The 26,945-nt window shown below is 44.2% G+C and overlaps 1 protein-coding gene across 3 annotated transcripts; it reads right to left on the bottom strand.

Annotated features, from left to right (window-relative positions):
• Positions 1 to 11,710: 11,710 nt before the first annotated feature.
• On the bottom strand, positions 11,711 to 26,674 carry LOC128845548 (mitotic-spindle organizing protein 2B-like). Of its 3 annotated transcripts, none has more exons than XM_054044354.1 (4): positions 26,407 to 26,674; positions 26,205 to 26,329; positions 21,750 to 21,938; positions 11,711 to 12,101 (listed from the first exon to the last, which is right to left on the bottom strand). In XM_054044354.1, the coding sequence occupies exons 1-4, from the start codon at positions 26,574 to 26,576 to the stop codon at positions 11,944 to 11,946; spliced, it is 642 nt and encodes a 213-aa protein (XP_053900329.1). In that variant the 5' UTR covers positions 26,577 to 26,674; the 3' UTR covers positions 11,711 to 11,943. The 3 variants fall into 3 exon arrangements, with proteins under 3 accessions (XP_053900329.1, XP_053900331.1, XP_053900332.1); XM_054044356.1 differs by having other exon boundaries at positions 21,801 to 21,938; XM_054044357.1 differs by lacking the exon at positions 21,750 to 21,938.
• Between the last annotated feature and the right edge of the window lie 271 nt (positions 26,675 to 26,945).

Raw genomic sequence — 26,945 nt, 5'->3', positions numbered from 1 at the left:
TAGTTGCCTTTCTCTGAACCTTTTCTAGTGCCAGTATATCTTTTTTGAGATGAGGAGACCACATCTATGCACAGTATTCAAGATGTGGGCGTACCATCGATTTATATAAGGGCAATAATATAGTCTCCTTCTTATTCTCTATCCCCTTTTTAATGATTCCTAACATCCTGTTTGCTTTTTGACTGCCTCTGCACATTGCGTGGACATCTTCAGAGAACTATCCACGATGACTCCAAGATCTTTTTCCTGATTTGTTGTAGCTAAGTTAGCCCCCATCATATTGTATGTATAGTTGGGGTTATTTTTTCCAATGTGCATTACTTTACATTTATCCACATTAAATTTCATTTGCCATTTTGTTGCCCAATCACTTCGTTTTGTGAGATCTTTTTGAAGTTCTTCACAGTCTGCTTTGGTCTTAACTATCTTCAGCAGTTTAGTATCATCTGAAAACTTTGCCACCTCACTTTTTACCCCTTTCTCCAGATCATTTATGAATAAGTTGAATAGGATTGGTCCTAGGACTTATTCTTGGGGAACAACACTAGTTACCCCTCTCCATTCTGAGAATTTACCATTAATTCCTACCCTTTGTTCCCTGTCTTTTAACCAGTTCTCAATCCATGAAAGGACCTTCCCTCTTATCCCATGACCACTTAATTTATGTAAGAGCCTTTGGTGAGGGACCTTATCAAAGGCTTTCTGGAAATCTAAGTACACTATGTCCACTGGATCCCCCTTGTCCACATGTTTGTTGATCCCTTCAAAGAACTCAGATTAGTAAGACACGATTTCCCTTTATAGAAACCATGTTGACTTTTGCCCAACAATTTATGTTCTTCTATGTGTCTGACAATTTTATTCTTTACTATTGTTTCGACTAATTTGCCTGGTACCGATGTTAGACTTACCGGTCTGTAATTGCCGGGATCACTTCTAGAGCCTTTTCAAAATATTGGTGTTACATTAGCTATCTTCCAGACGTTGGGTACAGAGGCTGATTTAAAGGACAGGTTACAAACCCTAGTTAATGGTTCCACAACTTCACATTTGAGTTCTTTCAGAACTCTTGGGTGAATGCCATCCGGTCCCGGTGACTTGTTACTGTTAAGTTTATCAATTAATTCCAAAACCTCCTTTAGTGACACTTCAATCTGTGACAGTTCCTCAGATTTGTCACCTACAAAAGTTGGCTCAGGTTTGGGAATCTCCCTAACATCCTCAGCCATGAAGACTGAAGCAAAGAATCCATTTAGTTTCTCCACAATGGCTTTATCGACTTTAAGCGCTCCTTTTGTATCTCGATCATCAAGGGGCCCCACTGGTTGTTTAGCAGGCTTCCTGCTTCTGATATACTTAAACATTTTGTTATTACCATTGGAGTTTTTGGCTAGCCATTCTTCAAACTCCTCCTTGGCTTTTCTTATTACATTTTTACACTTAATTTGACAGTGTTTATGCTCCTTTCTATTTACCTCACTAGGATTTGACTTCCACTTTTTAAAGGAAGTCTTTTTATCTCTCACTGCTTCTTTTACATGGTTGTTAAGCCATGGTGGCTCTTTTTTTAGTTCTTTTACTGTGTTTCTTAATTTGGGGTATACATTGAAGTTGGGCCTCTATTATGGTTTCTTTAAAAAGCGCCCATGCAGTTTGCAGGGATTTCACTTTAGTCACTGTACATTTTAATTTCTGTTTAACTAACCCCCTTATTTTTGCATAGTTACCCTTTTTGAAATTAAATGCCACAGTGTTGGGCTGTTGAGATGTTCTTCCCACCACAGGGATGTTAAATGTTATTATATTATGGTCACTATTTCCAAGTGGTCCTGTTATAGTTACTCCTTGGACCAGCTCCTGCTCTCCACTCAGGACTAAATCTAGAGTTGCCTCTCCCCTTGTGGGTTCCCGTACCAGCTGCTCCAAGAAGCAGTCATTTAAAGTATCGAGAAATTGTCTCTGCATTTCATCCTGAGATGACATGTTCCCAGTCAATATGGGGATAATTGAAATCCCCCACTATTATTGAGTTCTTAATTTTGATAGCCTCTCTAATTTCCCTTAGCATTTCATCATCACTATCACTGTCCTGGTCAGGTGGTCGATAACAGTTCCCCAATGTTATATTCTTATTAAAGCATGAAATTACTATCCATAGAGATTCTATCGAACATGTGGATTCACTTAGGATTTTTACTTCATTTGATCCTACATTTTCTTTCACATATAGTGCCACTCCCCACCCCGCCGCACGACCTGTTCTGTCCTTCCAATATATTTTGTACCCCGGAATGATTGTGTCCCATTGACTGTCCTCAGTCCACCAGGTTTCTGTGATGCCTATTATATCAATATCCTCCTTTATCACGAGACACTCTAGTTCATCTATCTTATTATTTAGACTTCTAGCATTTGTGTACAAGCACTTTAAAAACTTGTCACTGTTTATTTGTCTGCCCTTTTCTGATGTGTCCAATTCTTTATGTGAATGTTTCTCGTCTGATCTGGCCCTTACATTATCCTCTTTCATCCTCTGCTCCTGACTATAACCTAGAGAATCTCTATCAATAGACTCTCCTCTAAGAGAAGTCTCTGTCCGATCCACATGCTCCTCTGAAGCAGTCGGCTTTCCCCATCTCCTAGTTTAAAAACTGCTCTGCAACCTTTTTAATGTTTAGTGCCAGCAGTCTGGTTCCACTTTGGTTTAAGTGGAGCCCATCCTTCCTGTATAGGCTCCCCCTCTCCCAAAAGTTTCCCCAATTCCTAATGAATCTAAACCCCTCCTCTATACACCATAGTCTTATCCATGCATTGAGACTCTGAAGCTCTGCCTGCCTACCTGGCCCTGCGCGTGGAACTGGGAGCATTTCTGAGACTGCCACCATAGAGGTCCTAGATTTCAGTCTCTTCCCTAGCAGCCTAAATTTGGCCTCCAGGACGTCTCTCCTACCCTTCCCTATGTCACTGGTACCTACATGTACCATGACCACCGGCTCCTCCCCAGCACTACATGTAAGTCTATCCAGATGCCTCGAGAGATCCGCAACGTTCGCACCAGGCAGGCAAGTCACCATACGGTTCTCCCAGTCATCACAAACCCAGTTATCTATGTTTCTAATGATCGAATCTCCCATTACTAACACCTGCCTTTTCCTAGTGACTGGAGTTCCCTCCAACGGAGAGGTAACCTCAGTGCGAGAGGATACCCCGACATCATCTGGAAGGAGGTTTCCCCACTATGGAAAGGTTTCCCTCTGCTCCCATTGACTGCTGTGCTTCCCTGGCCCTTTCATCCTCCTCAACAGCACAGGGGCTGTCTGACCGGATGTGGGACAATTCTACAGTGTCCCGGAAAGCCTTATCAACATACCTCTCTGCCTCCCTTAGCTCCTCCAGTTCCGCCACCCTGGCCTCCAAAGCCCGTACGCGGTCTCTGAGGGCCAGGAGCTCCTTGCACCGCTTGCACACATACACCACCCGCCCACAGGGCAGGTAATCATACATGCCGCACTCAGCGCAATAAACTGGATAGCCCCCACTCTGCTGCTGGGCTTCTGCCTGCATGGTCTCCTAGTTAATGAAGGGGTTGTTTAAAGCAAGAAGTTTTGAATGTAGTTTAGTTTATAGTTTTAAAAAACAGCAAGGGGCCCTTGCCCCCTTCCCACTCTCCCCTTCCAAACTCCCTTGCAAAACTCCCTGTTAGCAACCATGCTTGCTTGCGCACTGCTTTATAAAGCCCTGGCCTGCTTGGTAGCCCCGCCCACTGACTAAGGCTCAGCCAATTAACAGAGGCTTCTAGCTTTCAAACCTTCCTTTGAAGCTCACAGCTTCCAACTGCCAGCCACAGCACACGGTCCTTCAAACAACCATTCAACCAAACAGACGGACAAACACAAGCTCAGCACACAGCGAGTAATCCCCAAACACAAACAAACATACACTACAGACTTGGGGTAAGTGACTACTTACTCCAAGGGTGCTGTGTTTGCTCCTCCTTCACCTGGAAAACTCCCTTGCAAAATTCCCTGTTAGCAGCCCCTGGTCGCAAAGCTTGATAAGACATTCCGGGCAACTGAGGCAAAATTATCTCGTCATAGCTTCTCTGCTGTGATGGCTTTCAGCTTGTTCACATGCAAAGTCTGTGGAGTAACCTTGCCGCAGGGCTTCTGCATAATGATATTATTTAAAGTAACTCTTTCCACTGCCTCCTACGGCCCCTCCCATGAGTTCTGCATCTTGTGCCTTTCCCAGGGAGTGACTTCAGCAAATGACTAGTCACAAGCATTATGGTTATACTAAGCTTCCTGGGCAGCTTGAGTTTTCAGGAGGTTCAGCTGAACCATTTCCATCAGACTAAATCTTTCCAAAAATTTAGTACATCTTCAGCCATTTGTTTCCCTTTAGGGACTTCGGGGAGTGTGACACTTGTTCCAAGGTCCCCTGGATCTCATCAACCTTTCTGCCATACAGGAGATCAATTGGGGCAAACCCTGTGGCCTCTCAGGATAACTCCTTATAAGCAAACAGATAAGGTAGCATTACATCCCAGGCACTTTGGTTGCATCCATTCCCAACATAGATGTAAGGTGGGGCTCTAAAACCTGACAGACACTGGGAACAGAATTCTCTGGAGCCTCATGATATCCAGGTTTGGAAGCATGTGGCTCCTGCCTAGTTAACAGAACTCTGGAGGTGCTTCCCTATCAGAGGCAGCATTAAAAAACAACTCTGCCAGGTGACTCTCAGGCCTCTAAATCCTTGGCCTCAAGGATTGTATTCCTCCCTGGAAACCAGTACACTGAGAGGGTAAGAGCCTATGGTGGCAGAGGGCAATTTCCTGCAATATCTTGGAGAAAGCTTACTGCATTCAATTTAAATATTTGAGGAGCCACCTGCATTAAAATGCAGATGTTTAGATCCTATTGTGGGATCGTATGCAGCGTTAGGAAGAAGACAGGATGCAGTATATGGGAAGTATTGTGACCTTAAAGACTTTGTGGAACAATGTGGCCATTTAGGGGTTATGTAAGGAAGTGGAGAATTGGTTGGGTGGCTCCCATGGTAGATGAGACTTGCAAGTTAATAGGCATAGAGCAAGTCTATAAACTCTGCTCCCCCACCTGAAATCATGGTATCTATACAAAAGCCCATGTGATGTCACCAGCTGGGAAATGGGCCAATCAATATGCAGATAGTCAGCCTGGGACAAGGGAGATGGTACAAAGCTGACCACAAATCAGGATCCCTACCCCCCTCAATGGGAGAAGAGGGACCTCCTTGGAAGGAACACTGGACTGAACCCAGAGGTGGGTGGGAGGCAACAGTGGGGAGCTGGGAGGCGGAGAGCAGATGCCCTTGCTGGACCACTGAAAGGAAATCCAGGTGCAGTTGCCCCGAATTGTGACATACAGGACCAGGTCTCAATTTGCAGGTTTTGGGGTAAGAAGAGGCATGTGAGAGCTCAGCTGCAGAGGATCTAAAGAGAAATTATACAGGAAGGTTGATAATCACCTGTGCATGGATTTTTGAAGTACATACGCTGGCTGCTAGCAGAATGGTTGTTATCTGAACAGGTGAAATGTGACAATAAAAAAGGTAATATAAGAACCACCATTTACAGAATAAACCTGTCCAGGCAATAAGATAAAGTGTTTCCCTACGGTGACAGTCAGCATCTGAGATGTACCCAATATTTTAGGGATGTGTGGATGGGGAGGTGGGATCTCCCACCTAGTAGTTAGGGCCCAAGACAGCAATCACACCCAGTGGTTCGTCTCTGGTGACAGCCTCACCTAGTGGGCACAGCTATTGAGCAGTAGCCCCACGTGATGGGTATGTCTCCCAGGCAGGGTGCAGGAATCCAGGCCCTCCCACTCCACCAGGTTCTGACTCGGGTCCCTGGGAGCTGGTTTTGCTCACCCAGCGGTGCCTTACATCAGCCGCAAGTCAGATTCCCTGGGTCACTTCCTACCTCCCTCTGCATCCTAGCTGGCTGCCAGCTATCCCTGGGGAGTGCTGTCTTCTGGGCTTCCAGCCCTGGTCCCAATTTACAGGTATTGCAGCTCTCCCTGTTCTTGGGCTTGCTGTGGACTCTGCACATGTCCGCCCCTGGAGCTCCCAGAGCACATCCTTCTCCCTGGCCTGCCCATCCCTGAGTGAGGGGTCTGTCTACCTTTTAAATCCCATCTCCAACCTGAGCATGCTCAGCATGGGCAGAGCTTCCTTAACCCGCTCCTATCCAGCGAGTGGTTTATATACCCTCTCACAGGGGGAGAGGGCAATTTCCTGCAATATTCTGGACAAATCTCATTGAATTAATTTAAACCTAATGGCATTGTTTCAGTATTTTAGGAGCCCGTTGTATTAAAAATGTAAATGTTTAGGTACTACAGTGGGACTGTATTCAACCTGTGTAGGAGGAAGCCAGGATTATTGCACTATCTGGGAAACACTGTGAATTTGAAGACTCTGTGGAACAATGTGGTAGACATGCCTAATCTTTTGGGACAGTATGTGGGAAGTGGAAGTACTGGGGAGGACAGGATTGACACCCATGCACCTACGCACTCAGCCTTACAAGCTTAGTGTTGGCTGCTGATCCTCTATTACAAGAGGATGGTTCAAAGATCCAAACTGGAACCACCAGGGACCAACAGACAAAGAAAGACTTTGGAATCAATAGCCTGAGTTTAAATTGACATTGGGTCATTGTTCTGATCCAGTAAACAGAGAGCACCTCCAGTCCACGCAGGGCCCAAATCTGTAGGGAAGGAATGACACTGCCCAGAGCTCTTGTGGTGAGGGAAGCTTATCATCAGGCATGTAAATTCTTTTATTATTTTTAATATGTTCTCTCTAATGCTTTCACGTTCAGAATAAACTAGGCTTGCTTAGGAAGATCTGCGTGGTAACTTACAACTGTGGGCAGTTACACTGTCTCTGAAGAGAAAGCAAGCAGGCCTTATTAGGTAGGGTGTGTTTTGCTGGGAATAACACAGTGAAGGCAGGGAACTGTTCAGCCTGAAAAAAACCTGGGAGGGAGGGGGAGGGGGGGGAGAGGGGGTGAAGAGAGAGAGAGAGACGCAGGTCTCAACCCAAGAAAGGCAATGACTAGGGAGTCAGAGACAGAGCAGATGCCATTGCCCTGAATTGTGATGCCTACTACTGCTGCCATGGAAAGAAACTGGCTGGTTGAGCTCAGATGTAGAACCATGTGCTTGGGGATTGATTCTGACACTTAAATTCCTATTCCAGACCCATCCTGAAACTAGAGTAGGATATTTGCAAGTTTAGTTTGACAATCAAGGAACATGTTTTATAAACATCACCACACTGGAGAAAGCCTCCTGATTAATTTCAGATTTATTTCTAATGATCTAGCTGCCAAATTTCTTTTTCTCAGCACTGATCCCAGCCACCTGAGAGTTTCCCATCTTCTCTCTTCTGGCTTTGATCCCTCAAGTGCAGCAGCTCCCCACAGAATCATAGAATATCAGGGTTGGAATGGACCGCAGGAGGTCATCTTGTCCAACCCCCTGCTCAAAGCAGGACCAATCCCCAGACAGATTTTTGCCCCAGATCCCTAAATGGCCCCCTCAAGGATTGAACTCTCAACCCTGGGTTTAGCAGGCCAATGCTCAAACCCCTGAGCTATCCCTCCCCCCAAAAAGATAAAGCACCCCCCATGGGGCTCAAACCCATGACCCTGAGATTAAGAGTCTCATACTCTACCAACTGAATTAGCCAGGCTGTCTAAATATCCAGCTTTCCTCTTTCACTTACACCCTTCACTTCTTTGGATGGAGCTGCATTTGCCATTGGGCAAACGCAATGGAGCAGTGGGGGCAAAAAGCCTACAATGTCATGTAGCCAACCTGTGACTGGTACCAGCAATTATCTCGCTGGGACATTAGATGGGGAGGGCTCTGAGTTACTACAGAGAATTCTTTCCCAAGTGTCTGGCTGGGACATGCTCAAGGCCTAACTGATCTTCATATTTGAGGTCAGGAAGGAATTTTTGCCTGGGTCAGACTGTCAGCCCCACATTTCCTCTCTGGTGTGTGCCACAATTTAGGGGGGCCCAGCCCATCTACAGTGGTGTGACCTCTTTTCCATGCCCCTCCTTGTGTGAGCCAGGTTCTGGAAAAGACCTTGCCTTGCTGAGAGCATCTGAGCCCCACTCCCTAGCCCGTTTGTTTACCAGGGTCTGGGGAAGCCCTGACCCTCTGGGTGGAGAGCTTAGAACAGACATGCTTAAAGCATGTACTAAGAATACACACTGTGAAGAGCTGAAAACCGGTATGTTTGACACATCAGAAACTCTTCAGAAAAGAACACCCATTGATATGAATGGAACTGTTCACTCATCTCACAGCTATTGGTTTGGGCTGTATACATCTCCCTTGGATATGCTCTTTCAGCTGAGAACACGTCATTGAGATGAATGGGCCACTTTACACCTCTCTGCTGATGATGAAAGTGTAAACTTTTCCTCTGCTCCACTCTCCCTCTAATTTCATACAATATTATAAGTGCCAGTTCTGCTCTAAGGTTTGGAAGCCCTTCCTGTTGAAAGGATGACTCTTCTTAGTGATCTAAAATTTATGTGCTTACATGGATTGTCTTAAAATTTGCTATGCTCCAGAGAGTATAGGATAGGGTAAAGCTAGTCTAGAAAATTAGGCTGGATTAACTATGCTGATGGGGAATCCTTCGTCGGCATAGGTGGTGTCTACACTGAAGCGCTACAGCGATGCCGCTGTAGTGGTTTACATGTAGACATACCCTTAGTAATCCAACTCTGCGGTCATGCTCCCAAGATACAACTCACAGAAAAAACAGCATTTCCTTAAATTTAGATTCTAGCAATCTTGAAGTTCGAAACCCAACCTGGACAGAAATTTGACAATGAAGTGTAAACCTTTGGGGAAAATCTTAATTTGGGCAACTTTTCTTTTAAAGAAATGTAATCTGATAATGCACTGAAACTATTTTTAAAAAGTAAACAAATTACACATGCAAATGCTCACTGGAAGGAGAAGTGATTGGCATGCAAGAGTAGGAGGAGGGGTTTGAATCTGCAGCCTGGGATGGGAGTATTATGGGGAATGGGTAGCAGGGGGGCGGAGGGTTGGGGATCTCAGTTGAATTGGAGGGGTGGGATTTAGGGGGAGTGGGAGGGAAGAAGACAGGAGGGACTGGAGAATGTGAGGGAAAGTACTGTAAGCTGGGGGTTTGGGTTGGTGCTATCAGCCCTGGGCTTGTGTGTGTGCATGCACATGTGCACTCTAGGATCTGGGGGAGCCCTACCCCTCTGCATGAGTGAATAAGCATTATTAATAGAAGTGACTTGAGGCATAAACTTGGGTTGTTAGGTAAACATTTTTGTTTTAACTGGTTTTAGCAAGTGTGGTAGGGGAATTTTTAGATGTTTTGTAATACTGGTTACTGCAGAATTTGCACTAACACAAATGGTAATTAGAATGATATTTTTTATTAATAGCCAATTAGTAGAAGATATTTGGGTTTGAGGGTACAGATTAAATATGGTAGCAGAATAGATATGGTAAAAAGACAGATTTAATGTTAGTTATCTTATAATTTACTATAAATAGGGTAACTCCCAATTGAGGGAAAGTTCTATATACCACCACACACAGCTTAAAAGAAGGACCCTCCACCCATTCTGTCATCAAGGGACTAACCACCCCTTGATATTATTTCATCTTAGGAATGTGAGTATAAATGTAGAGTGAAGTGGCTATACTCTGACTGTTGTATGCATGCTTGCTTTAGTGTTATCATATAGTAAAATTTTGAATTTCACCATTCATTGCATCACTCAAGGTTCTTAGACTGAATTAAATAAAGTATCTGGAACCAAACCAAGGACCGAACCTCAAGCTTATTTTATTTTTAAATTTTGCATTTAAACATATTAATGGGAATAGCTAAATCAAAGATTACAAGGGGTCTGAGCCCCCTTCCCTGTGTGTTCTGGGGGACGCTGCTACTCTCAGGGTGACTGAGCCACTAGCCCTGTCCCTCCATGTTGGCTGGGATCTGGGTTGGAGGAAATGAAGATAACAAATGTAAACATCAGAAATCAAGAAAATGAAGTTACGATACACATCGCCTGTGTGTGGGGTTGGAATGTGTGTGTGTGGGGGGGGAAGAGTCTTGTTTGGAGGTGGAGGTTGACTGGACTGGGGCATGGCTGGGAAAGCCTGGCTGAAGCAGGACCAGGAGTCCCAGCTGGGAGTGGGTAGTGGGAGGAGGCATAGCTCAGCATGCAGCTTGGGCTACATAAACAAAGCCATGTGCAGCCTTCCAGTTAACTCCTGCCTGTGATCTGTGTATACTGCAACATAGTGAAGGAGACATCAAGGAACAACTTCTTACATGTTAATGGCTTTTATGGTACCAACAGCTTAATAGGACAGGAAGGGGAGAGGAGCTGGAAATGCTGATGGGGGAGGGGGCCTACATGTTCTGGGAAATGGTGGGGCAGGGGACGGAGAAGGAGAGAAATACCAGTCTTCTCTCATGCTTAAAGTTACTGTAACCACCATGTAATGCTGTCAAGGTTTTGGGACACGGACCATTGATGAGATGTCACTCACTGGCTGTTAGCAACTACAATTGCAAACATTTCAAAGCACAACCATTATCCCCATTCACTAGACCAAAATGTACAGGAGGGGAGAGGAGCTCTGAAGAATCATGTAGCAGGCAGGTGACCTAGTGGAAAGGTCACTGGACAGGGACTATTTCTAGCTCCGCCACTGGCCTGCTGGGTGATGTTGGACAAGTCACTTCACTTATCTTTGTGCCTTGGTTTCCCATATGTAAAATGGGGATAATGATATGTTCTTTGAGCACTACTAATGAAAAGCACTATATAAAAGCTAGGTATTTGGATTATTACCTAACCACAGTAGCACATCAATTGCAAACCTAGGTGAGATCTACAACTGCCTAAATGACTTAATTAACTACTACCAACAAATGTTTCTATTTTGTTTTAAAAAAACCCTAGGAAATTAAAAGGCAAAATGCTTCATAATGCACAGTTAAGGTTGTCTGCTGATAGTTGTGACCTTCCAGAACACTTGAGTTCAGCAAAACTCAAACTTGAGAAAACCAGGAACTGCTGAGTTCAGATAAACACCCATGCAAATGTAGCTCTGCACTCTGAGTAATGTTCAAAGTGCCCATAACGCGCACACACTCCCACTAAGGTGCAACTGACCTGAGGTAAGTGACTGATCCTTTGGGACTGCGAGTAAACAGAATATTGCCATGATCCTTAGCATAAGGCACCATCCATCACAAAGGTAAGCCCACCTGGGTGGCAAGACAGATTGCTGTACCAAAGGGGAGGGTCTAATGACTCCAAGTTAAGGCTGTTATAGACCTGAGGAGTTTACACATGATAATTTCAATCACCAATGTATATATAAAACTCCCAATTTATGGTTTGTGTCCTGGCTCATAACAGTCTGCCCCGAGGTTGGTACTCATGTTCTTGAGCCATTGCAGGACAGCTTGATAGAGGCATCTCTAGCTGGTGAGTTATGAGAGATTATACTCTTGCACGAGCTAGACTACTCATAAGGCATGGAGCAGGCCAGACACTATGAATAAGAATGAAGAATAACATCTCACTAATTTAGTGCAATGCTTTAAACAGAATTCTAATTAAAAGCAATTCCCGAAGAATTCATGTTCTTTATTAACAGATGTATCCAAAAGAAATTTAGGAAAGGAAAACAGTAACTGACACTTTGCATACATCACCTGTGATATTCTATAGCATTCATAAATACAAAATACTGGAGCAGGTTCACAATCTTGGATCATTTGCATTTTTACATGTTGTGCTGCATTGCACTTATTTTAATGGAGAATTTACAAAGGTCCTCAGTGCTCTATTTTGAGTCTCTATGTACTGCTGCCTCCACTGCTCTTCCCAGAAGTTCCAGTCTTCTGGAGCCTGCTAGTGCTTGGCTGCCGGGGCATTCTTTGGACAGATCCTTCCCGGCTGCAACGTTCTGCAAGGCCTTGGGTCCCGCTGACTGAAGAATTGGTTTTATTTCTCCCTGGATGGACAAATAAATATGTTAATTCTAAAGTTCTAATTTATCATAACTGCACCCAAGCTGCTAGTGTTCCTCGAGAATTCATGTTATAGGTAGGGTTTTATTAGATGATGAAATTTTACCAGCATCCAATATAGATACAAAATTCATGAACTGTAATATAACAGATGTCAGGTAGCATAAATCCTAAACAAACTGCAGTAGTAGGACTAATCATATTCATCACAATTTGTTCCTCAGATAAATCAAATAGCATAAATCACTTTGTTTTTTAAATGTGTGAACACATTATGTAATTACTTTCATTTAGCATAGGAACACCAGCACTGCAAATTGCAACTAGGGAAGAATTTAAAGAGCATCTAACATGTCATGGCTAGGACAAGTGAACCAATGTTCAAGAGTTGATTCCTCTCACAAGCAACAGTGACAGGGTCCAACCCTGCAGAGCCTCTCCTGTTTGTCACTTTGTCAGACTAACAGACCTCAACTCTCCTGGGTATTCTGGTCATGCTTTGGGGTTCTCTGACAGCATTTGGATTCCACACAGGAGCTGCCATTCACAGATTGTCTTGCTGGGTTCAGAAGGGAGATAGAATACTCCTGAGCCATCTTGCTCTTATCCTACCACTACTAGCTGTGTCTATGATGCAACACAGCCGCAGGGCAAACCACTGCGTAGCACTGTGCAAGCTGGAAGGGGAGAGGGCAGGAAGTGTGGTGCACACAGCTAGCAAGAGACCTGGAGGGGACCCCTTCCACGGTCAGCAGGAGGAGAAAGGGGACAAACTGAGACTTGCTGCAAGCAGGACAGGTGAGGGGAAGAAAGAGACCAAAGTGAGGTGTGGGGAGACAGGGCCTGACACACCTCCCTGCATCGGGAGAGGGACGTCTTAGAGGAGGTACATCATGTAGGGTAACGAAAAAGGGTAAGGAGAAAATTACACAAGTGAAAGGTCAAAAAGAAACGTGGGAGAACAATCTATCCTAGGAAGGGATGAGAAGGACGGAGCTAGCCAAATAAACAAACAACAGGCTCCAATGCTTTAAAGAGTTTTAGAAAAAACACATACCAGTAAAGAGATCAGCGCAAAAGGCAGGCATTTGGTAAGCTAATTTAAATATTTTCTCTGCACAAATTAGTTACATTAATTACCTGATTAGGATGTTGAGATGTTTTGTAAGACAACTGACTGATGGCTATACAACAGGGGTTGGCAACCTTTCAGAAGTGGTGGGCCGAGTCTTCATTTATTCAGTCTAATTTAAGGTTTCGTGTGCCAGTACTACATTTTAACGTTTTTAGAAAGTCTCTTTCTATAAGTCTATAATATAGAACTAAACTATTGTTATATGTAAAGTAAATAAGGTTTTTAAAATGTTTAAGCGGCTTTATTTAAAATTAAATTAAAATGCAGAGCCCTCTGGATCGGTGGCTAGGACCCGGGCAGTGAGTGCCACTGAAAATCAGCTCACGTGCCACCTTTGGCACGCGTGCCATAGGTTGCCTACCCCTGCTATACAATATATAGTAGCAACCCACTTATGTTGTTTAGAATCCATCATCTCTGCAATTTGCGTGGCCAATAGAAGAGTGAACTGTAGAAACTTTATTCCATTACTGCATTACTTTCCAAAAAGTCATTCCTATGGAGCACCATTCCTGCCCCCTGAAAGCCACTACTGCCAACAGCACAGATTTACAGCATAGTGCACTAGAGAAACATTTAAATTGCTTCCAAGGAATAAAAATGTAAGTGGCCCATTTGCATCTGTAAATAGTTTGACAAACTAACACAATAAACAGCAAATGCATTCATTTGCTTCAGACATGTCAACTGTTCTTTAAGAAAAACCTACTACTGTAGACTTCTCATCTGTCAGCCCAAAGCCAGCCAGCCAGTTTTGCAATTCTCCTTTGCTGAAGCTCAGAAGCACTCAAGCAACTTTATTAATGCAAGTGCTGTCAATGAAAGTGCACAAATTGCAGAGAGGAGAAATTTCACTTTACTTCATCAAAGACGGCAACAAAATCATCCCCAAAGATTATCTGATTTTTTTAGCAAGTAAGTAGGTGCACATTTGTGCATGTAAATACCTTCCTCCCTTGAATGCACATGTCCAGTTACAGTGCAAATCCTTCATTTGTGTGGGCACAAAGTAACGTACATCTCTCTCACAAAAAGGGGATGTTGGCCCACAGGATAGGCACACAAATGCCCAACTATCTGGCTCCCGGAAATCTGGCCCTTTATCCTCAAATGATATAAACTCCTCGGAAAAAAAGAATGACCATTTTATGTATATATAAATATAGGTATGACGTCAGTCTTCCCATTTTGATCAATGGCAAAGCTCCCACTGATTTCAATAGAGGAGGGTCAGACCATGTGCATGGAAGCCACACCACAAGGCCCAACAATCAGAGTTGGTGTGCTGGGTGCACTTCTGCCTCAACAGTTGTATTAAACAATATTGAACATTAGGGAAATCAAGGCACATTAGTGCAACCCATGAACGGAAAGGATTTCAAGAGACTTCCCCCTACAGTTAAGAAACTAATACTGATGCTAACAAAAGGCTCCCCCACTTAATTGAATTGACACATGATGTCCTGCTACTTTGAGGTGCATACTTGGTTGTTTTTCAGAGACCCAGTGTTCTGTAAATATGCAGCATGATACAAATACAAGTGATACTCCACATGAGAGACTTCATTTGAGTACTTCAAAAGCTCAGAGAAGATGACTGTAATAGGAGCAGTCAAGTGTGTGTCCTACAAATGGGCTGATGTAGGTTCATAAGACCAGGTGCATACAACTACATGCAAGGATACATACACCAGCTTGCGATGGTTCATTCTTCCGTCCAAACAATACTGAGATGGGTTTAAAACCTAGTTGGTTCAATAGATAGATGTATTCAGGAGGCAGGCACGGCTGCACGGTGGCACTATGGAGTGCACACTGGCAGCAGACAGGACACTGCAGTGGCATAGAAGCAGTGTCACAAAGGTCAATCGGGCCCCAGGGAAAGCTTCCTGTAGTCCTCAGGTGTTTTTAGAAGTAGCCACCTACAGCACCATTCTCTTTGCTCTCTGCCCAGACTGATGTTGCTGCCCCCTTCATTCCTCAGTAGCAGAAAGGACTGTGGAGGTTCCCCATCCCCACTAGAGCAGTATCTTCTTCCCACAGGGAGTGACCCAAGGCTCAGACTCTGCCATTAAGGCTCCAACTGCTCTTCTTACTATTCCTGTTTGTAACACAGTGAGGGCAGTGCTTCCAACCAGGATCCAGATAGGAAGTGGACATGAGGACTGGGAGACACTAGTCAATTTGAAAACCAGAGTTAAAAGCTCACTGCTGCTGCCCAGTCCTGAGCCCCTGCAAGGATCAGGGGGGTTCACAATCACACACACACCTCTATTTAAAAAAAAAAAATCCCCCCCCCCCTTGTTGTGTGAGACCCAGACAAATAACCGGGGAAAGCGACAGACTGGCTTTAGTGGGAGAACAGTAACACTGCCTCTACACACAGGCCTGGAAGAGACACAGAAGCTATTTTTTTCAGTCCTTTCTTTCAGTTATATTAGTTGTTCCTGGTAACAATAAGAGGCAGTGGGATGATTTCAAAGGGATGGTGTGCCTTTTATGCAATCTACATGTTAATGTAAAAAGGTGTACTCCAGTTAGAGGCTTCTTATAATTCATGCATAGAAAGGAAATTAGCACAAGCCTTACTTGAATCATTAGCAGGTTTTGAAAAAAAAAATCAAATGTGTCCTAAGCAGAGAGTTTAATTCCTGTGGCCTGGCTGAAAAGCCCCTAGGGCTGAGTTCCTCTCCTGTCCCTGGCCCCCAAGCAGACTACTAACGCTATGCTGCTCTGCTCCCCTGGCTTTCTCTTCCAGCAGATGCTTTACAGCCCATTCCACCCACATCTGTAACAAAACTCATCCTAGGCTCCTTAACTGGGAACACCTTGACCCTTGTGCAGTGCAATCCCTGGGAGAGTGCTTGTGCCTATGCAGAGAGGCCCTGAAAGGGAAGGGGCTGGGTAACAGAGGTAGCGGAGAGGGAGGGAGTGGGAAGGATCCAGCTCTCCCTTACCTCCTTTCCTTAACTCAATGACTCATAAGAGGTCAGAGCACTCCAACAAACCACCCTGTCAGCTGACACAGGGTGTTCGGACAGGAATGCTTAACAGCAGCATGGAAAGAATCATAGAATCGTAGGACTGGAAGGGACCTCAATGGGTCATCTAGTCCAGTCCTCTCCACTCATGGCAGAACTAAATATTACCCAGACCATCACTGATCTCCAGTGATGGAAATTACACAACCTCCCCAGGTAATTTGGTCCAGTGCTTAACTGCCATTACCATTAGGAATTTTTTCCTCATGTCCCAATCTAAATCACCCGTGGTGTAATTTAAGCCCATTTCTTCTTGTCCTGCCCTCAGTGGATAAGCAGAACGATTTATCACCCTTCTCTTCTTGTACCTTTTACATACTTGAAGGCAGTTATGTGACCCTAGTCTTCTCTCCTCCAGACTAAACAAACCCAATTTTTTCAGTCTTTCATCATAGGTCATGTTTTCTAGACCTTCAATCATTTTTAATGCTCTTCTCTGGATTTTCTCCAATTTGTCCACATCTGTAACAAAGTGGGGGCCCAGAACTGGACACAGAACTCTGGCAGAGGCCTTATCAGTGCTGAGTAGAGTGGAATTATTCTTGTCTTGCTTTCAACACCTCTACTAATACATCCCAGAATGAGGTTTCCTTTTTTTGCAACAGCAAAAAATTGTTGACTCATACTGAGTTTGTGATCCACTATAACCCCCAGACCCTTTTCTGCAGTACTCCTTCCAGTCATTCCCCATTTTGTATCTGTGCAACTGATTATTCCTTCTGAAGCACAGTACTTTGCATTTGTTCTTACTGAAGTTAAGAACCATTTAATAATTCAGACCATTTATCGACTTTGTCAAAATCATTTTGAATTTTAATCTTGTCCTCCAAAGTGCTTGCAACCCCCCTCAGTAAACAGACAGAAGCCATGGTCTTTAGAAGGCTCCAATCTTTAGAGTAGCGTTGGAAGGACTGGACCTGCTGAAGCCCCACAAGACATTTTTCTTCTGAACTGAAGCTGTGATTAACTTGTAACCTCAAGGAACCCTCATGGGTGAGAATCTGAAGGACTGTTCCTGCAGAATCCATGTTGGGGTTGAGGTGAACCCTGGTAAGCTTATTAGCATGCATATAGGTTCTTTTATTGCTTTAAATGTGGTTTTTTTTTTCTGTAGTGTCTTAACCTAAAGAATAAAATTGGCTTGCATAGAAAGAACTGTTTGGTAGTTTACTTCTGTTGACAATCACTCATCAGTTGCTGAAGAGAAAGCAAGCAGGTGCACTTGGGCAGCCTGTCTCTTCTGGGAATAACACAGGGAAGGCAGGGAACTGTGCAGCTTGGAAATACCTGTCAGAAAGCAGAGAAATGCAGGTCTGCAACCCAAAAAGGCGATGGCCAGGGAGCTGCAAGCCTGAGAATAGGTGTTTTTGCTAGACCACTGAGAGGAAATACAGGGGCAGTTGCCCTGACCCGTGACATTTATGGTGGCATCGGTGGGATCTGCAGCAGTGTGAACTGCATAAGTGTCAACAGCAGTGAAAGCAAGTTACCTGGAAGGGAAAACCACAGAGCAAAAAGTCTCAATAGTCTTTTTGGGAAAGGAATGACAAGAGCTACAGCGTGACGAGAGAGACAGAGAAAAAGGAATTATGAACAGCTGAAGAAAAATCAGCTGGTTGAGGTATGCAGAGAAAGGCAGCTTAACACTGAAGAACAGACAAAATGACACTAGTAGATCTGCAATATTCTAAATGACCAGTCAAGGAATGATGGTTCAGGTTTGCAGAGAACCTCCAGCTTGCTGGCAAAAGGTCCACCATACTGGAGAGAAACAGGGAACAAACAGACTGACAGAGGAAGCAACTATGTTCTGTCCTGACCAGCACACCACTGAAACAGGAGTGGCAGACTGCCAAACAGGAAAGGCACAGAGTGAATCTGGAAACCCAACACCTTGGAGGCCAGGAGCAAAAGAGAGCAGACCAACAGCATCAGTACAAGAGAGAAGGTCAAGAAGTGTCAGGAGCGGCTTCAGATGGAGAGACTGCACCAGCAGAACCAGGAACGGCAGGATCAGCTTAAACTGAGAGAGATTGCGCCAGTAGAACTGTAGTCTGGCTGAACTTGCCTCCAGGAACAACCATAGCAAGAGGCCACTTGATCCTTGCAGGCTCTAGGAGCGAAAGCCCCAACACACATTGCATGTATCCTGCAGATGTGCTTCTCTCAAGCAGAGATGCTGCGCACATGAAAGCTTATGCTCCAATACGTCTGTTAGTCTATAAGGTGTCACAGGACTCTTTGTCGCTTTTTACAGATCCAGATTAACACAGCTACCCCTCTGATACTATTTATTAACTGACTCCTGCAGTATAATTTCATTTTTTAAAAACTCAAAGAGAAACAGAGACCTCACAAAAGTTTCAAGTAAGAATAATTTTTGTGATCTTTCAAATGGAGAAGCACTGCTCAATTCCATGCAATTCTCTATTTCACTCTGAGTTACTTTTTTTTGGTAAATTACAAATTTCAATTTGTCTTTATAATGCAATCCTGGCTGCAATCTTAGCTAGGGTGTGACTATCCCCTTTCCATAATTACAAAGCTTTCTGAAATGCTACAATAGTCATACGCTGATCAAAACCTGCAGTTTAATCCTCCACAATTTCTTGAAAAATCCAACCCAGTTTGTCTCATCAGTTAACAAAAACATCCATGCCCCAAGCATCACCTCTGACCTTCCAGACCCTCACATTGTTCATCTTCCAGTTTGTCTAAAACCACCTTCCTTAACCAATCTGACCATGTCATTCTTTGCCTTGAATCCTTCAACTGGCTCCCCCACTTGTCCTGTCCATTCCATCAAGTTTCAGCTTCAAAGCCCTGCAACACTGCCCCAGGTCTCCATCTCAGATGCAGGTCATCATGTGTCCCCTGCTTCCCGACAAGGATGCCTGACTTTGCTACCCGGTTTGGCGGCTTTTTCAACACTCCCATCTCTACCACCGTAATGCCGAAAACCACATGACTTTTCAGTGCTCTATGTCTTGCATTTGTTTCCTAAGTCTTTGGGGGGTTTTTTAAAAGAAAAATGCACCTTTAAGGTGCATGTGTATTCAGGTTACTGTTTTAGTTCACAAACTTTCCCCAGAAATACTTCTATAATAGAATGGACACTCTAATGTTTCAGATTTTATTTGTACTGTTCATCTGCGACTCAGCTATTCTCAAGCTATTTTGAGTTCAAATATTTTCATGAAGTACTTGATGCAACTGGTTTATCATGCCTTATGTTTTTAACGGCACAAGTTTAACTCCAAGTGACTTGCCCCCACCCCCATTTGGCAAATAGCTGTAGTATATACGTGACACACCAGTAGGGGGAACAGTAAGATGTACTCAGACAAATCTGATAGTCATGCAGTTTTGTTCTGTGTAACTCAGGGGTTCTCAAACTGGGGGTCGGGACCCCTCGGGGGGGTCACAAAGTTATTACATGGGGGGTTGCGAGCTGTTAGCCTCTACCCCAAACCCTGCTTTGAATCCAGCATTTATAATATAATGTTAAATATATTAAAAAGGGTTTTTAATTTATAAGGGGGGGAGAGCTCAGAGGCTTGCTATGTGAAAGGGGTCACCAGCACAAAAGTTTGAGAACCACTGGTGTAACTAAACATTGCATATGAAATCTGTCGTTGCTTCCTACTATTACTCCATTTTACTATACTGCTTCTGTGCTTTATTGTTTAAATTGATTGAATACTGCTTGTATCACTCAAGTTGTATACTATTTATAACTTTGCCACAGTACAACAACACATTACCCGTGTATCTAAGATAGTACACAGTTATTTGGTGTATTATAGCTGGAAGTGTCCATTGCATTAAGGTTGCCAATCACTTTCCATTATAACATGGTTTTCAGTTGCTTGCACTGGGCCTCAGTGAGCCTCCTGCAGTATTCTGTTGGGTCCACACAGAGCTATAAATGCATCTGAGATATGGGCAAGATGAGAATCCATCAACCATCTCCCCCGTCACCCCAAATACTTTGGGGCCAGACACAGAATGATGAGGATAAAAGGAGTATTGAATTGCCCCATTCACTATAATGCCATCCATCTTCTGCACTGATAGAGGCAGGGGTCATGTGGGGAAAAAGGTATGACAGCATGAAATTGGAGACTACGGTAACACATACACAGATGGGCAGAATTAAGGTTGAATGGGATATCTTCACTCTGGCAGTTCCTGACTTAAGTGCATTTTTTAAAAGTTAACACTCTTGTATTGTACTTCTAAAAAGTGGAATTGGACAGTTTCTCTGGGACCTGTAGCACTAGTGCTTCATTCAGGAATTTTCTGCTTGCATAATTTCAAGAACTATGGAAGACAAATCTCAACCCTATACTGTTCTGTAGCAATTCTCAAGATGTGCATGTTTAAAACAAAATTGGTCTGTGATAGTTTTAAGCTCTAAAGGTTTAGAGTGGTCATGTTCTTCCTCCAAGATATCCCAGCTCAAAAGCAAGCAGGCATTTCTCACCTATGTATGCACAGCAGCATATACTGAAATGGCTACACTACAACTTGTTTGGAAATGGATTTTAAACCTACAAAATCACACAATGGCCATAGAGGTGTGTGCACATGCCATATTTATGTGTGTTGGCTTCCTTACTTCAGCCACAATCTTTAAAGTTTAGTTTTTAAGACAGAGTGACAGAACTCACCCTATCCCCACTCAAAAAGAGCTAAAGGGATTTTACTCAAGCTTCCAAAGACAATCCGCCAGAGACAGAAGAATGGAAGACTTCAACCCAAAAAGATAACTTTCTGAAACACACATGGAAATCAGAAAACACGGGCCTTAAATGGAAACAGGTTTGCAAGCCTTAAACCTAATGGCCAATGCATATGACCGATATAAATTCGAGCATTATTTGTCTTTATAGCGAGTCATCGCCACACAAGCTCTCCTGTAGAGTGCATGCACCAGTTTGCGTTTATAAAAAGCCACTGATAAAAAACTTGACAAAAATATCCACCATGCACAGGAAGTTCTTAGATTCCAATCCTGCAATTCGTTAAGAATGAACAGCCTTCAGGGAAGCTCTGAATGGGCAAAGCAGCCCACCCTAACACAACTGTCTGCAGATTCTGGGCCACAATATGTAATTCCTAAACTTACTTCTCTTGCTTGTCTATGCGTATGGCACTTTCTAGTCTAAGACAGAGAAAGAATTTTTCACAATAGATTTCAGTCTCTTAATTCAACAGCAAAGTGAATCAGTTTTCATTTTTAAAATAAGATTTACATTTTATTTTTAACCTGTACATTTTAATTATTTTTAAAATTACCCATTCCTGACAGTTTATTAACATTAGAATGTATTGTTTAGAGGATACACCTTTTAGTTCTTTTAGTCTAAACTTAAAGGACTCACAATGCAAGTGCGACTCCTAACGTCCTAACAGACTGCACCAACCCCAGTAGATAAACTAATAAACACAACCTGTAAAAGGAGAGAACAGGCAGCAAGAAAACTGGAAGGAACGAGGGGGACCTTGAGAGAGAGGCGAGCAAGCATCAGCAGGACTGTAGACCACAATCTTAGGGGCTGTTAGTCTTGGAGATCGAAGGGCAGAGGAAAAGGAGAGTGGTGCAGGGATTTTACTGTTCTTGGCAGAGAGAAATGAGACCTCTAATTCAAAGAGAGACACAGAAACACATTAAAAACACCATATGTCTATTGAAAAAAGAACAGAGTCGTGAATGTAAATGAATTCTCAATACCCTTAAAGAAAAAGAAAAGTTGTCTCTTGACAATGGTAACATAGCTCACATGCTTTGTTAAATACATCAATTTCATAATCTTGTCATCTTAACAGTCTACTTTTATGTTGCCCCTCTAAAATTTTGAAGTCCCCAGATGAACACTTAGACTTGAATAGTTATTACATTAAAATGCTGTTAAACAAAAATCATTTCATAGTAATAAATGTACCAATATTTTTCTCAAATGTTTCAAATATAATTTCATAATTGCACTTTCCACATTGCTTGCCAGCCATTAATACAGTAAAACAAGCCTTTTAAGCCCACAGTGCATTTTCCTGAAGTACTTAATTGATATTTTGAGTTAATAAACCCCAACATTAAATAAATGTTGTAAGTAAATGCACAAGTGTACACCATTTCCTAGGTAGTTGCTAAAATTAACTGTGATGCTTTTCTTTTCTTTGAAGGAAGTACGCATCAAAGATGAAAAAAAAAAAAAAACAAGGAGTCCGGTGGCACCTTAAAGACTAGGATTCATTTGGGCATAAGCTTTCATGGGTAAAACACCTCACTTCTTCAGATGCATGGAGTGAAAGTTACAGATGCAGGTATTATATAATGACACATGAAGAGAAGGGAGTTACTTCGCAAGTGGAGAACCAGTGTTGACAGGGCCAATTCAATCAGGGTGGATGTAGTCCACTCCCAATAATAGAGGAGGAGGTGTCAATTCCAGGAGAGGCAAAGCTGCTTTTGTAATGAGCCAGCCACTCCCAGTCCCTATTAAAGCCCAAATTAATGGTGTTAAATTTGCAAATGAATTTTAGTTCTGCTGTTTTTCTTTGATGTCTGTTTCTGAAGTTTTTTTGTTCAAAAATAGTTACTTTTAAATCTGTTCTAGAATGTCCAGGGAGATTGAAGTGTTTACCTACCGGCTTTTGTATGTTACCATTCCTGATGTCCGATTTTTGTCCATTTATTCTTTTACGTAGGGACTGTCCGGTTTGGGCAATGTACACCGCAGAGGGGCATTGGGTTGGGTCCTCTAATGGCGTCGCTAGAGTAGATATGGGGACAGAGTAGGCAATGAAGTTTGCTATAGGAATTGGTTCCTGGGTTGGTGTTTCTGTGGTGTGGTGTGTAGTTGCTGGTAAGTATTTGCTTCGGGTTGGGGGGTTGTCTGTAAGGAAGGACTGGTCTGTCTCCCAAGGTCTGTGAGAGTGCGGGATCATTTTCCAGAATAGGTTGTAGATCGCTGATGATGTGCTGGAGAGGTTTTAGCTGGGAGCTGTATGTGATGGCCAGTGGTGTTCTGTTATTTTCCTTGTTGGGCCTGTCCTGTAGTAGGTGATTTCTGGGTACCCATTTCGCTCTGTCAATCTGTTTCCTCACTTCCCCAGGTGGGTACTGTAGTTTTAAGAATGCTTGATAAAGAGCTTGTAGGTGATTGTCAGGGGGATTGGAGCAAATTCGGTCGTATCTTAGGGCTTGGCTAAGACAATGGATCATGTGACAATGGATCATGTGATGGAAGCTGGAGGCATGTAGGTAAGTATAGCGGTCAGTATAGGAAACAGATTGACAGAGCGAGACAGGTACCCAGAAATCACCTACTACAGGACAGGCCCAACAAGGAAAATAAAGAAATCACTCTAGCGACACCATCAGAGGACCCAACCACATCAGCCACATCATCAAGGGCTCATTCACCTGCACGCCTACTAATGTTATATATGCCATCATGTGCCAGCAACGTCCCTCTGCCATGTACATTGGCCAAACCGGACAGTCTTTACGTAAAAGAATAACACCTGGAATTGACACCTCCTCATCTATTATTGGGAGTGGACTACATCCACCCTGATTGAATTGGCCCTGTCAGCACTGGTTCTCCACTTGTGAGGTAACTCCCTTCTCTTCATGTGTCAGTATATAATACCTGCATCTGTAATTTTCACTCCATGCATCTGAAGTAGTGGGTTTTTTACCCACGAAAGCTTATGCTCAAATAAATATTAGTCTTTAAGGTGCCACTGGACTCCTTGGTTTTGTGGATACAGACTAACACGGCTATCCCCTGATAAAGTAATTTTTTTCCCATCTAAATACCTAAAAGACTGTTTTACTATTGTTTTAAATACCTAAAATGTGATCCTTTATTCTGGTACTGAGATCTCTTCATATTCATTTCCATTCTGGCCAAAGCCAAGCCATGTGGAGTCCTGCGGAGCCATACCACAATTGTGTCTCCTTTATATAATCACCCACAGCCGCTCACTGTAGCCAGGTGGGGTGAACTGGAATTGTATTTTGGCATCTTTTAGTTTTGATCAGGTGTCACAACCCATCCCAAGCTAAGTATGCCACTTACACAGCACTTTTTAACTGCTAACAATTCAGACTAAGAATAAAGGCATTGCCAGAAACATACAAGTCTGTATCATTCACATGATAAACAGCTCTCATTTTGACTTTCAGCATCAACTGCAATTTTGTTTTCTTATGATTTAATATAATTTGTTTCCAATATTGAAGGCTCCCAGACAGCTACTTCCAAACCAGTTTAAATTTGGCATGCTCAGTTTTTATAATCCTTCAGAAGCAATGCAAGGGAGGCTCAGCTGGTCTTCCCTAGCAAGGCCAATAGAAGCAACAGACTGCTTTGCTAGTGAGTCTGCGGGTATGATCAAGAGGGATAGGACAGAAGGAAAACCAAGGAAAGAAGGGGAGAAACACTAAAAAGCAGAGGATGAAAACTGCACACCATAAGGCCCTGCACCTAGAGTACAGTTTTTGGTTCCAGATAAACAGGTACGAACATTTGCTTGCATTTACAGTGGAGTTAATCAACTAATATTAACTGGAAACTGATTAACACAAATTACAACATGTCAAAAACCATGGCAAGAATATGTCAGAGAACAGACTAAAGCTAAGGGGCCCAGATGAACCAGTGCTGTGACAGTACATACTGGTTTGGTACAGACCCCTTGCTGGCCAACTACAGCTTTGAACTTTCAGTCCCAGGCTTCTGGTGGGGAACTCCTCTCTAACATGCTTCTTCTGCTTGTCACAGTATCTATAACACTCTCTTGCATCTGAAGAAGTGCGGTTCTTACCCACGAAAGCTTATGCTCCCAATACTTCTGTTAGTCTCAAAGGTGCCACAGGACCCTCTGTTGCTTTTTACAGATTCAGACTAACACGGCTACCCCTCTGATACTATAACACACTTATCACTTAACATGAATGCCTGCTGAAAGCCTGGTAGGACTAATGGAAAGAACATTCACTAGATACAGAGGAAGATGCACCCAGCCCGCCTCAGCAGGAAAGAATGTCCCCTCCACCTGAGACAGCGGAAACTGTGATACAATAATATACTCTATTTCCAAAAAAGAATGGAAAGGGGGAAAGAGCAGCAACAGAATGTACATATTTTTAAAAGGAAAATAGGTCTTGTGCCTTTTGCTTCTTTATTGTGAAAAACTAGAGCCTGACGTTTTTATCAAAAAAGGTCTCTCCCTACTTCTTACAGTGTTAGAAATTAGACTCTGTCTAGAATGGAGGTGGTGAGAACTGGGGAGTTGGAGTAAGGCCTGGTCTACACTTAAATGTTTTACTGGCATTGCGTTCTCGGGTTTGTGATTTTTTGTTTGGCCAACAAAACTATCCTAGTTAAAGCCATAGCGTAGCTACAGTTATGAGAGTAGATGAGACCATGCTACGGTTTAGGTTATTTGTTTTTGATATTTTCAATATGGCTAAAGGGGCTTAAATTCAGACTTAAGTGATGACATAAGAAGCAACAAGAGAGTGCGAGATGAGCTAGGAAGAGGGCAAGATTTTTATACACTTTGTTTAAAACCCCTTAGTTTCAGCTAACATACATGAATGTCTAATTGGCATCTTGCATAAATGAAGGCTCCCAGCCCTTTAATTGAGGCAACAGAGATCGCCTCCGTCCTGCAGCAAAACCAGCCGTGGCAGCCCAGAGACGGTTACGCGGGAGGGATTTGCCTGCTTAGTTCCATACCGCCCTTTCTCACCCCCCTGTCCCGGCAGACAGCAGCAGCCACGGGCCCGAGCCCGGGCACCTCCCTGCGGGGAGGGGGACATGAGCCGGGCCCGGGCTCCCCCAGGACCAGCCCGGCGGGAGGGGGGCCCCTAATAACCCGCAGCTCCTGACCTCTCGTCTCGGGGGCGGTCTCGGCGGGGCCGCTGGGAGCCGGTCTCTGCCCGGCGCACAAGGACTTCAGCATCTGGAACACGGCCAGGGGCGCCACGTTCATCCGCAGCAGGTCCAGCAGCAGCCTGCGGGGAGAGGGCGTGGGGTCAGCAGCTCGGACCGCGCGCGCGCGGCCCCCCCCGCCCACCATCGCCCCCCTCACCTGAACACTTCCGGGTCGAGACCGATCCCCGCCGCCTGCGCCAGCTCGAACAGCTCCGCCTCCTCCGCCGTCGGCAGCTTCCGCCGGGACCGCACCGAGGCCCCCACTTTGCCCAGGGCCGCCTCCAGCCCCGAGTCCGCCCCGCCACCGGCCAGGCCCTGGTCGGACATTCCCGGCACTGACCGGAAACGCGCTTACCCACAGCCGGCGCCTGTCTCCTACTGAGCATGCGCGGAAGGCGAGCGCCGGAAACAGCCGCGCGGGGACGAGAAAATGCACACCTCGCTTCCTGTTCAACTGGGCATGCGCGGTTCTGCCTGTGCATTCCCTGGGGTGTGGTCTCCCAGTAGGGAAGCTCGCCGTTGGCCCGTGGGCCGTGCTTGTCCTGGCTGAGGTGGCCAGTGCCGGGGTGGAGCTGTGCTGCGGCTTCGGGGGGAGGTCTCATGGGGCGAGGCGGCTGCTCGGTACCGCACAGGCTAGTGCAGTCAGGGCCAGCCTTAGGGGAAACGGCCCCCATGCCTCTCCCCCCATTCTCCTGG

The sequence above is a fragment of the Malaclemys terrapin genome, chromosome 11, assembly GCF_027887155.1.
Source record: "Malaclemys terrapin pileata isolate rMalTer1 chromosome 11, rMalTer1.hap1, whole genome shotgun sequence".
In the NCBI taxonomy this organism is placed as follows: domain Eukaryota; kingdom Metazoa; phylum Chordata; order Testudines; family Emydidae; genus Malaclemys; species Malaclemys terrapin.
The sequence above is the reverse complement of the archived record's forward strand: the minus strand, read 5'-3'. Positions and strand labels throughout refer to the sequence as shown.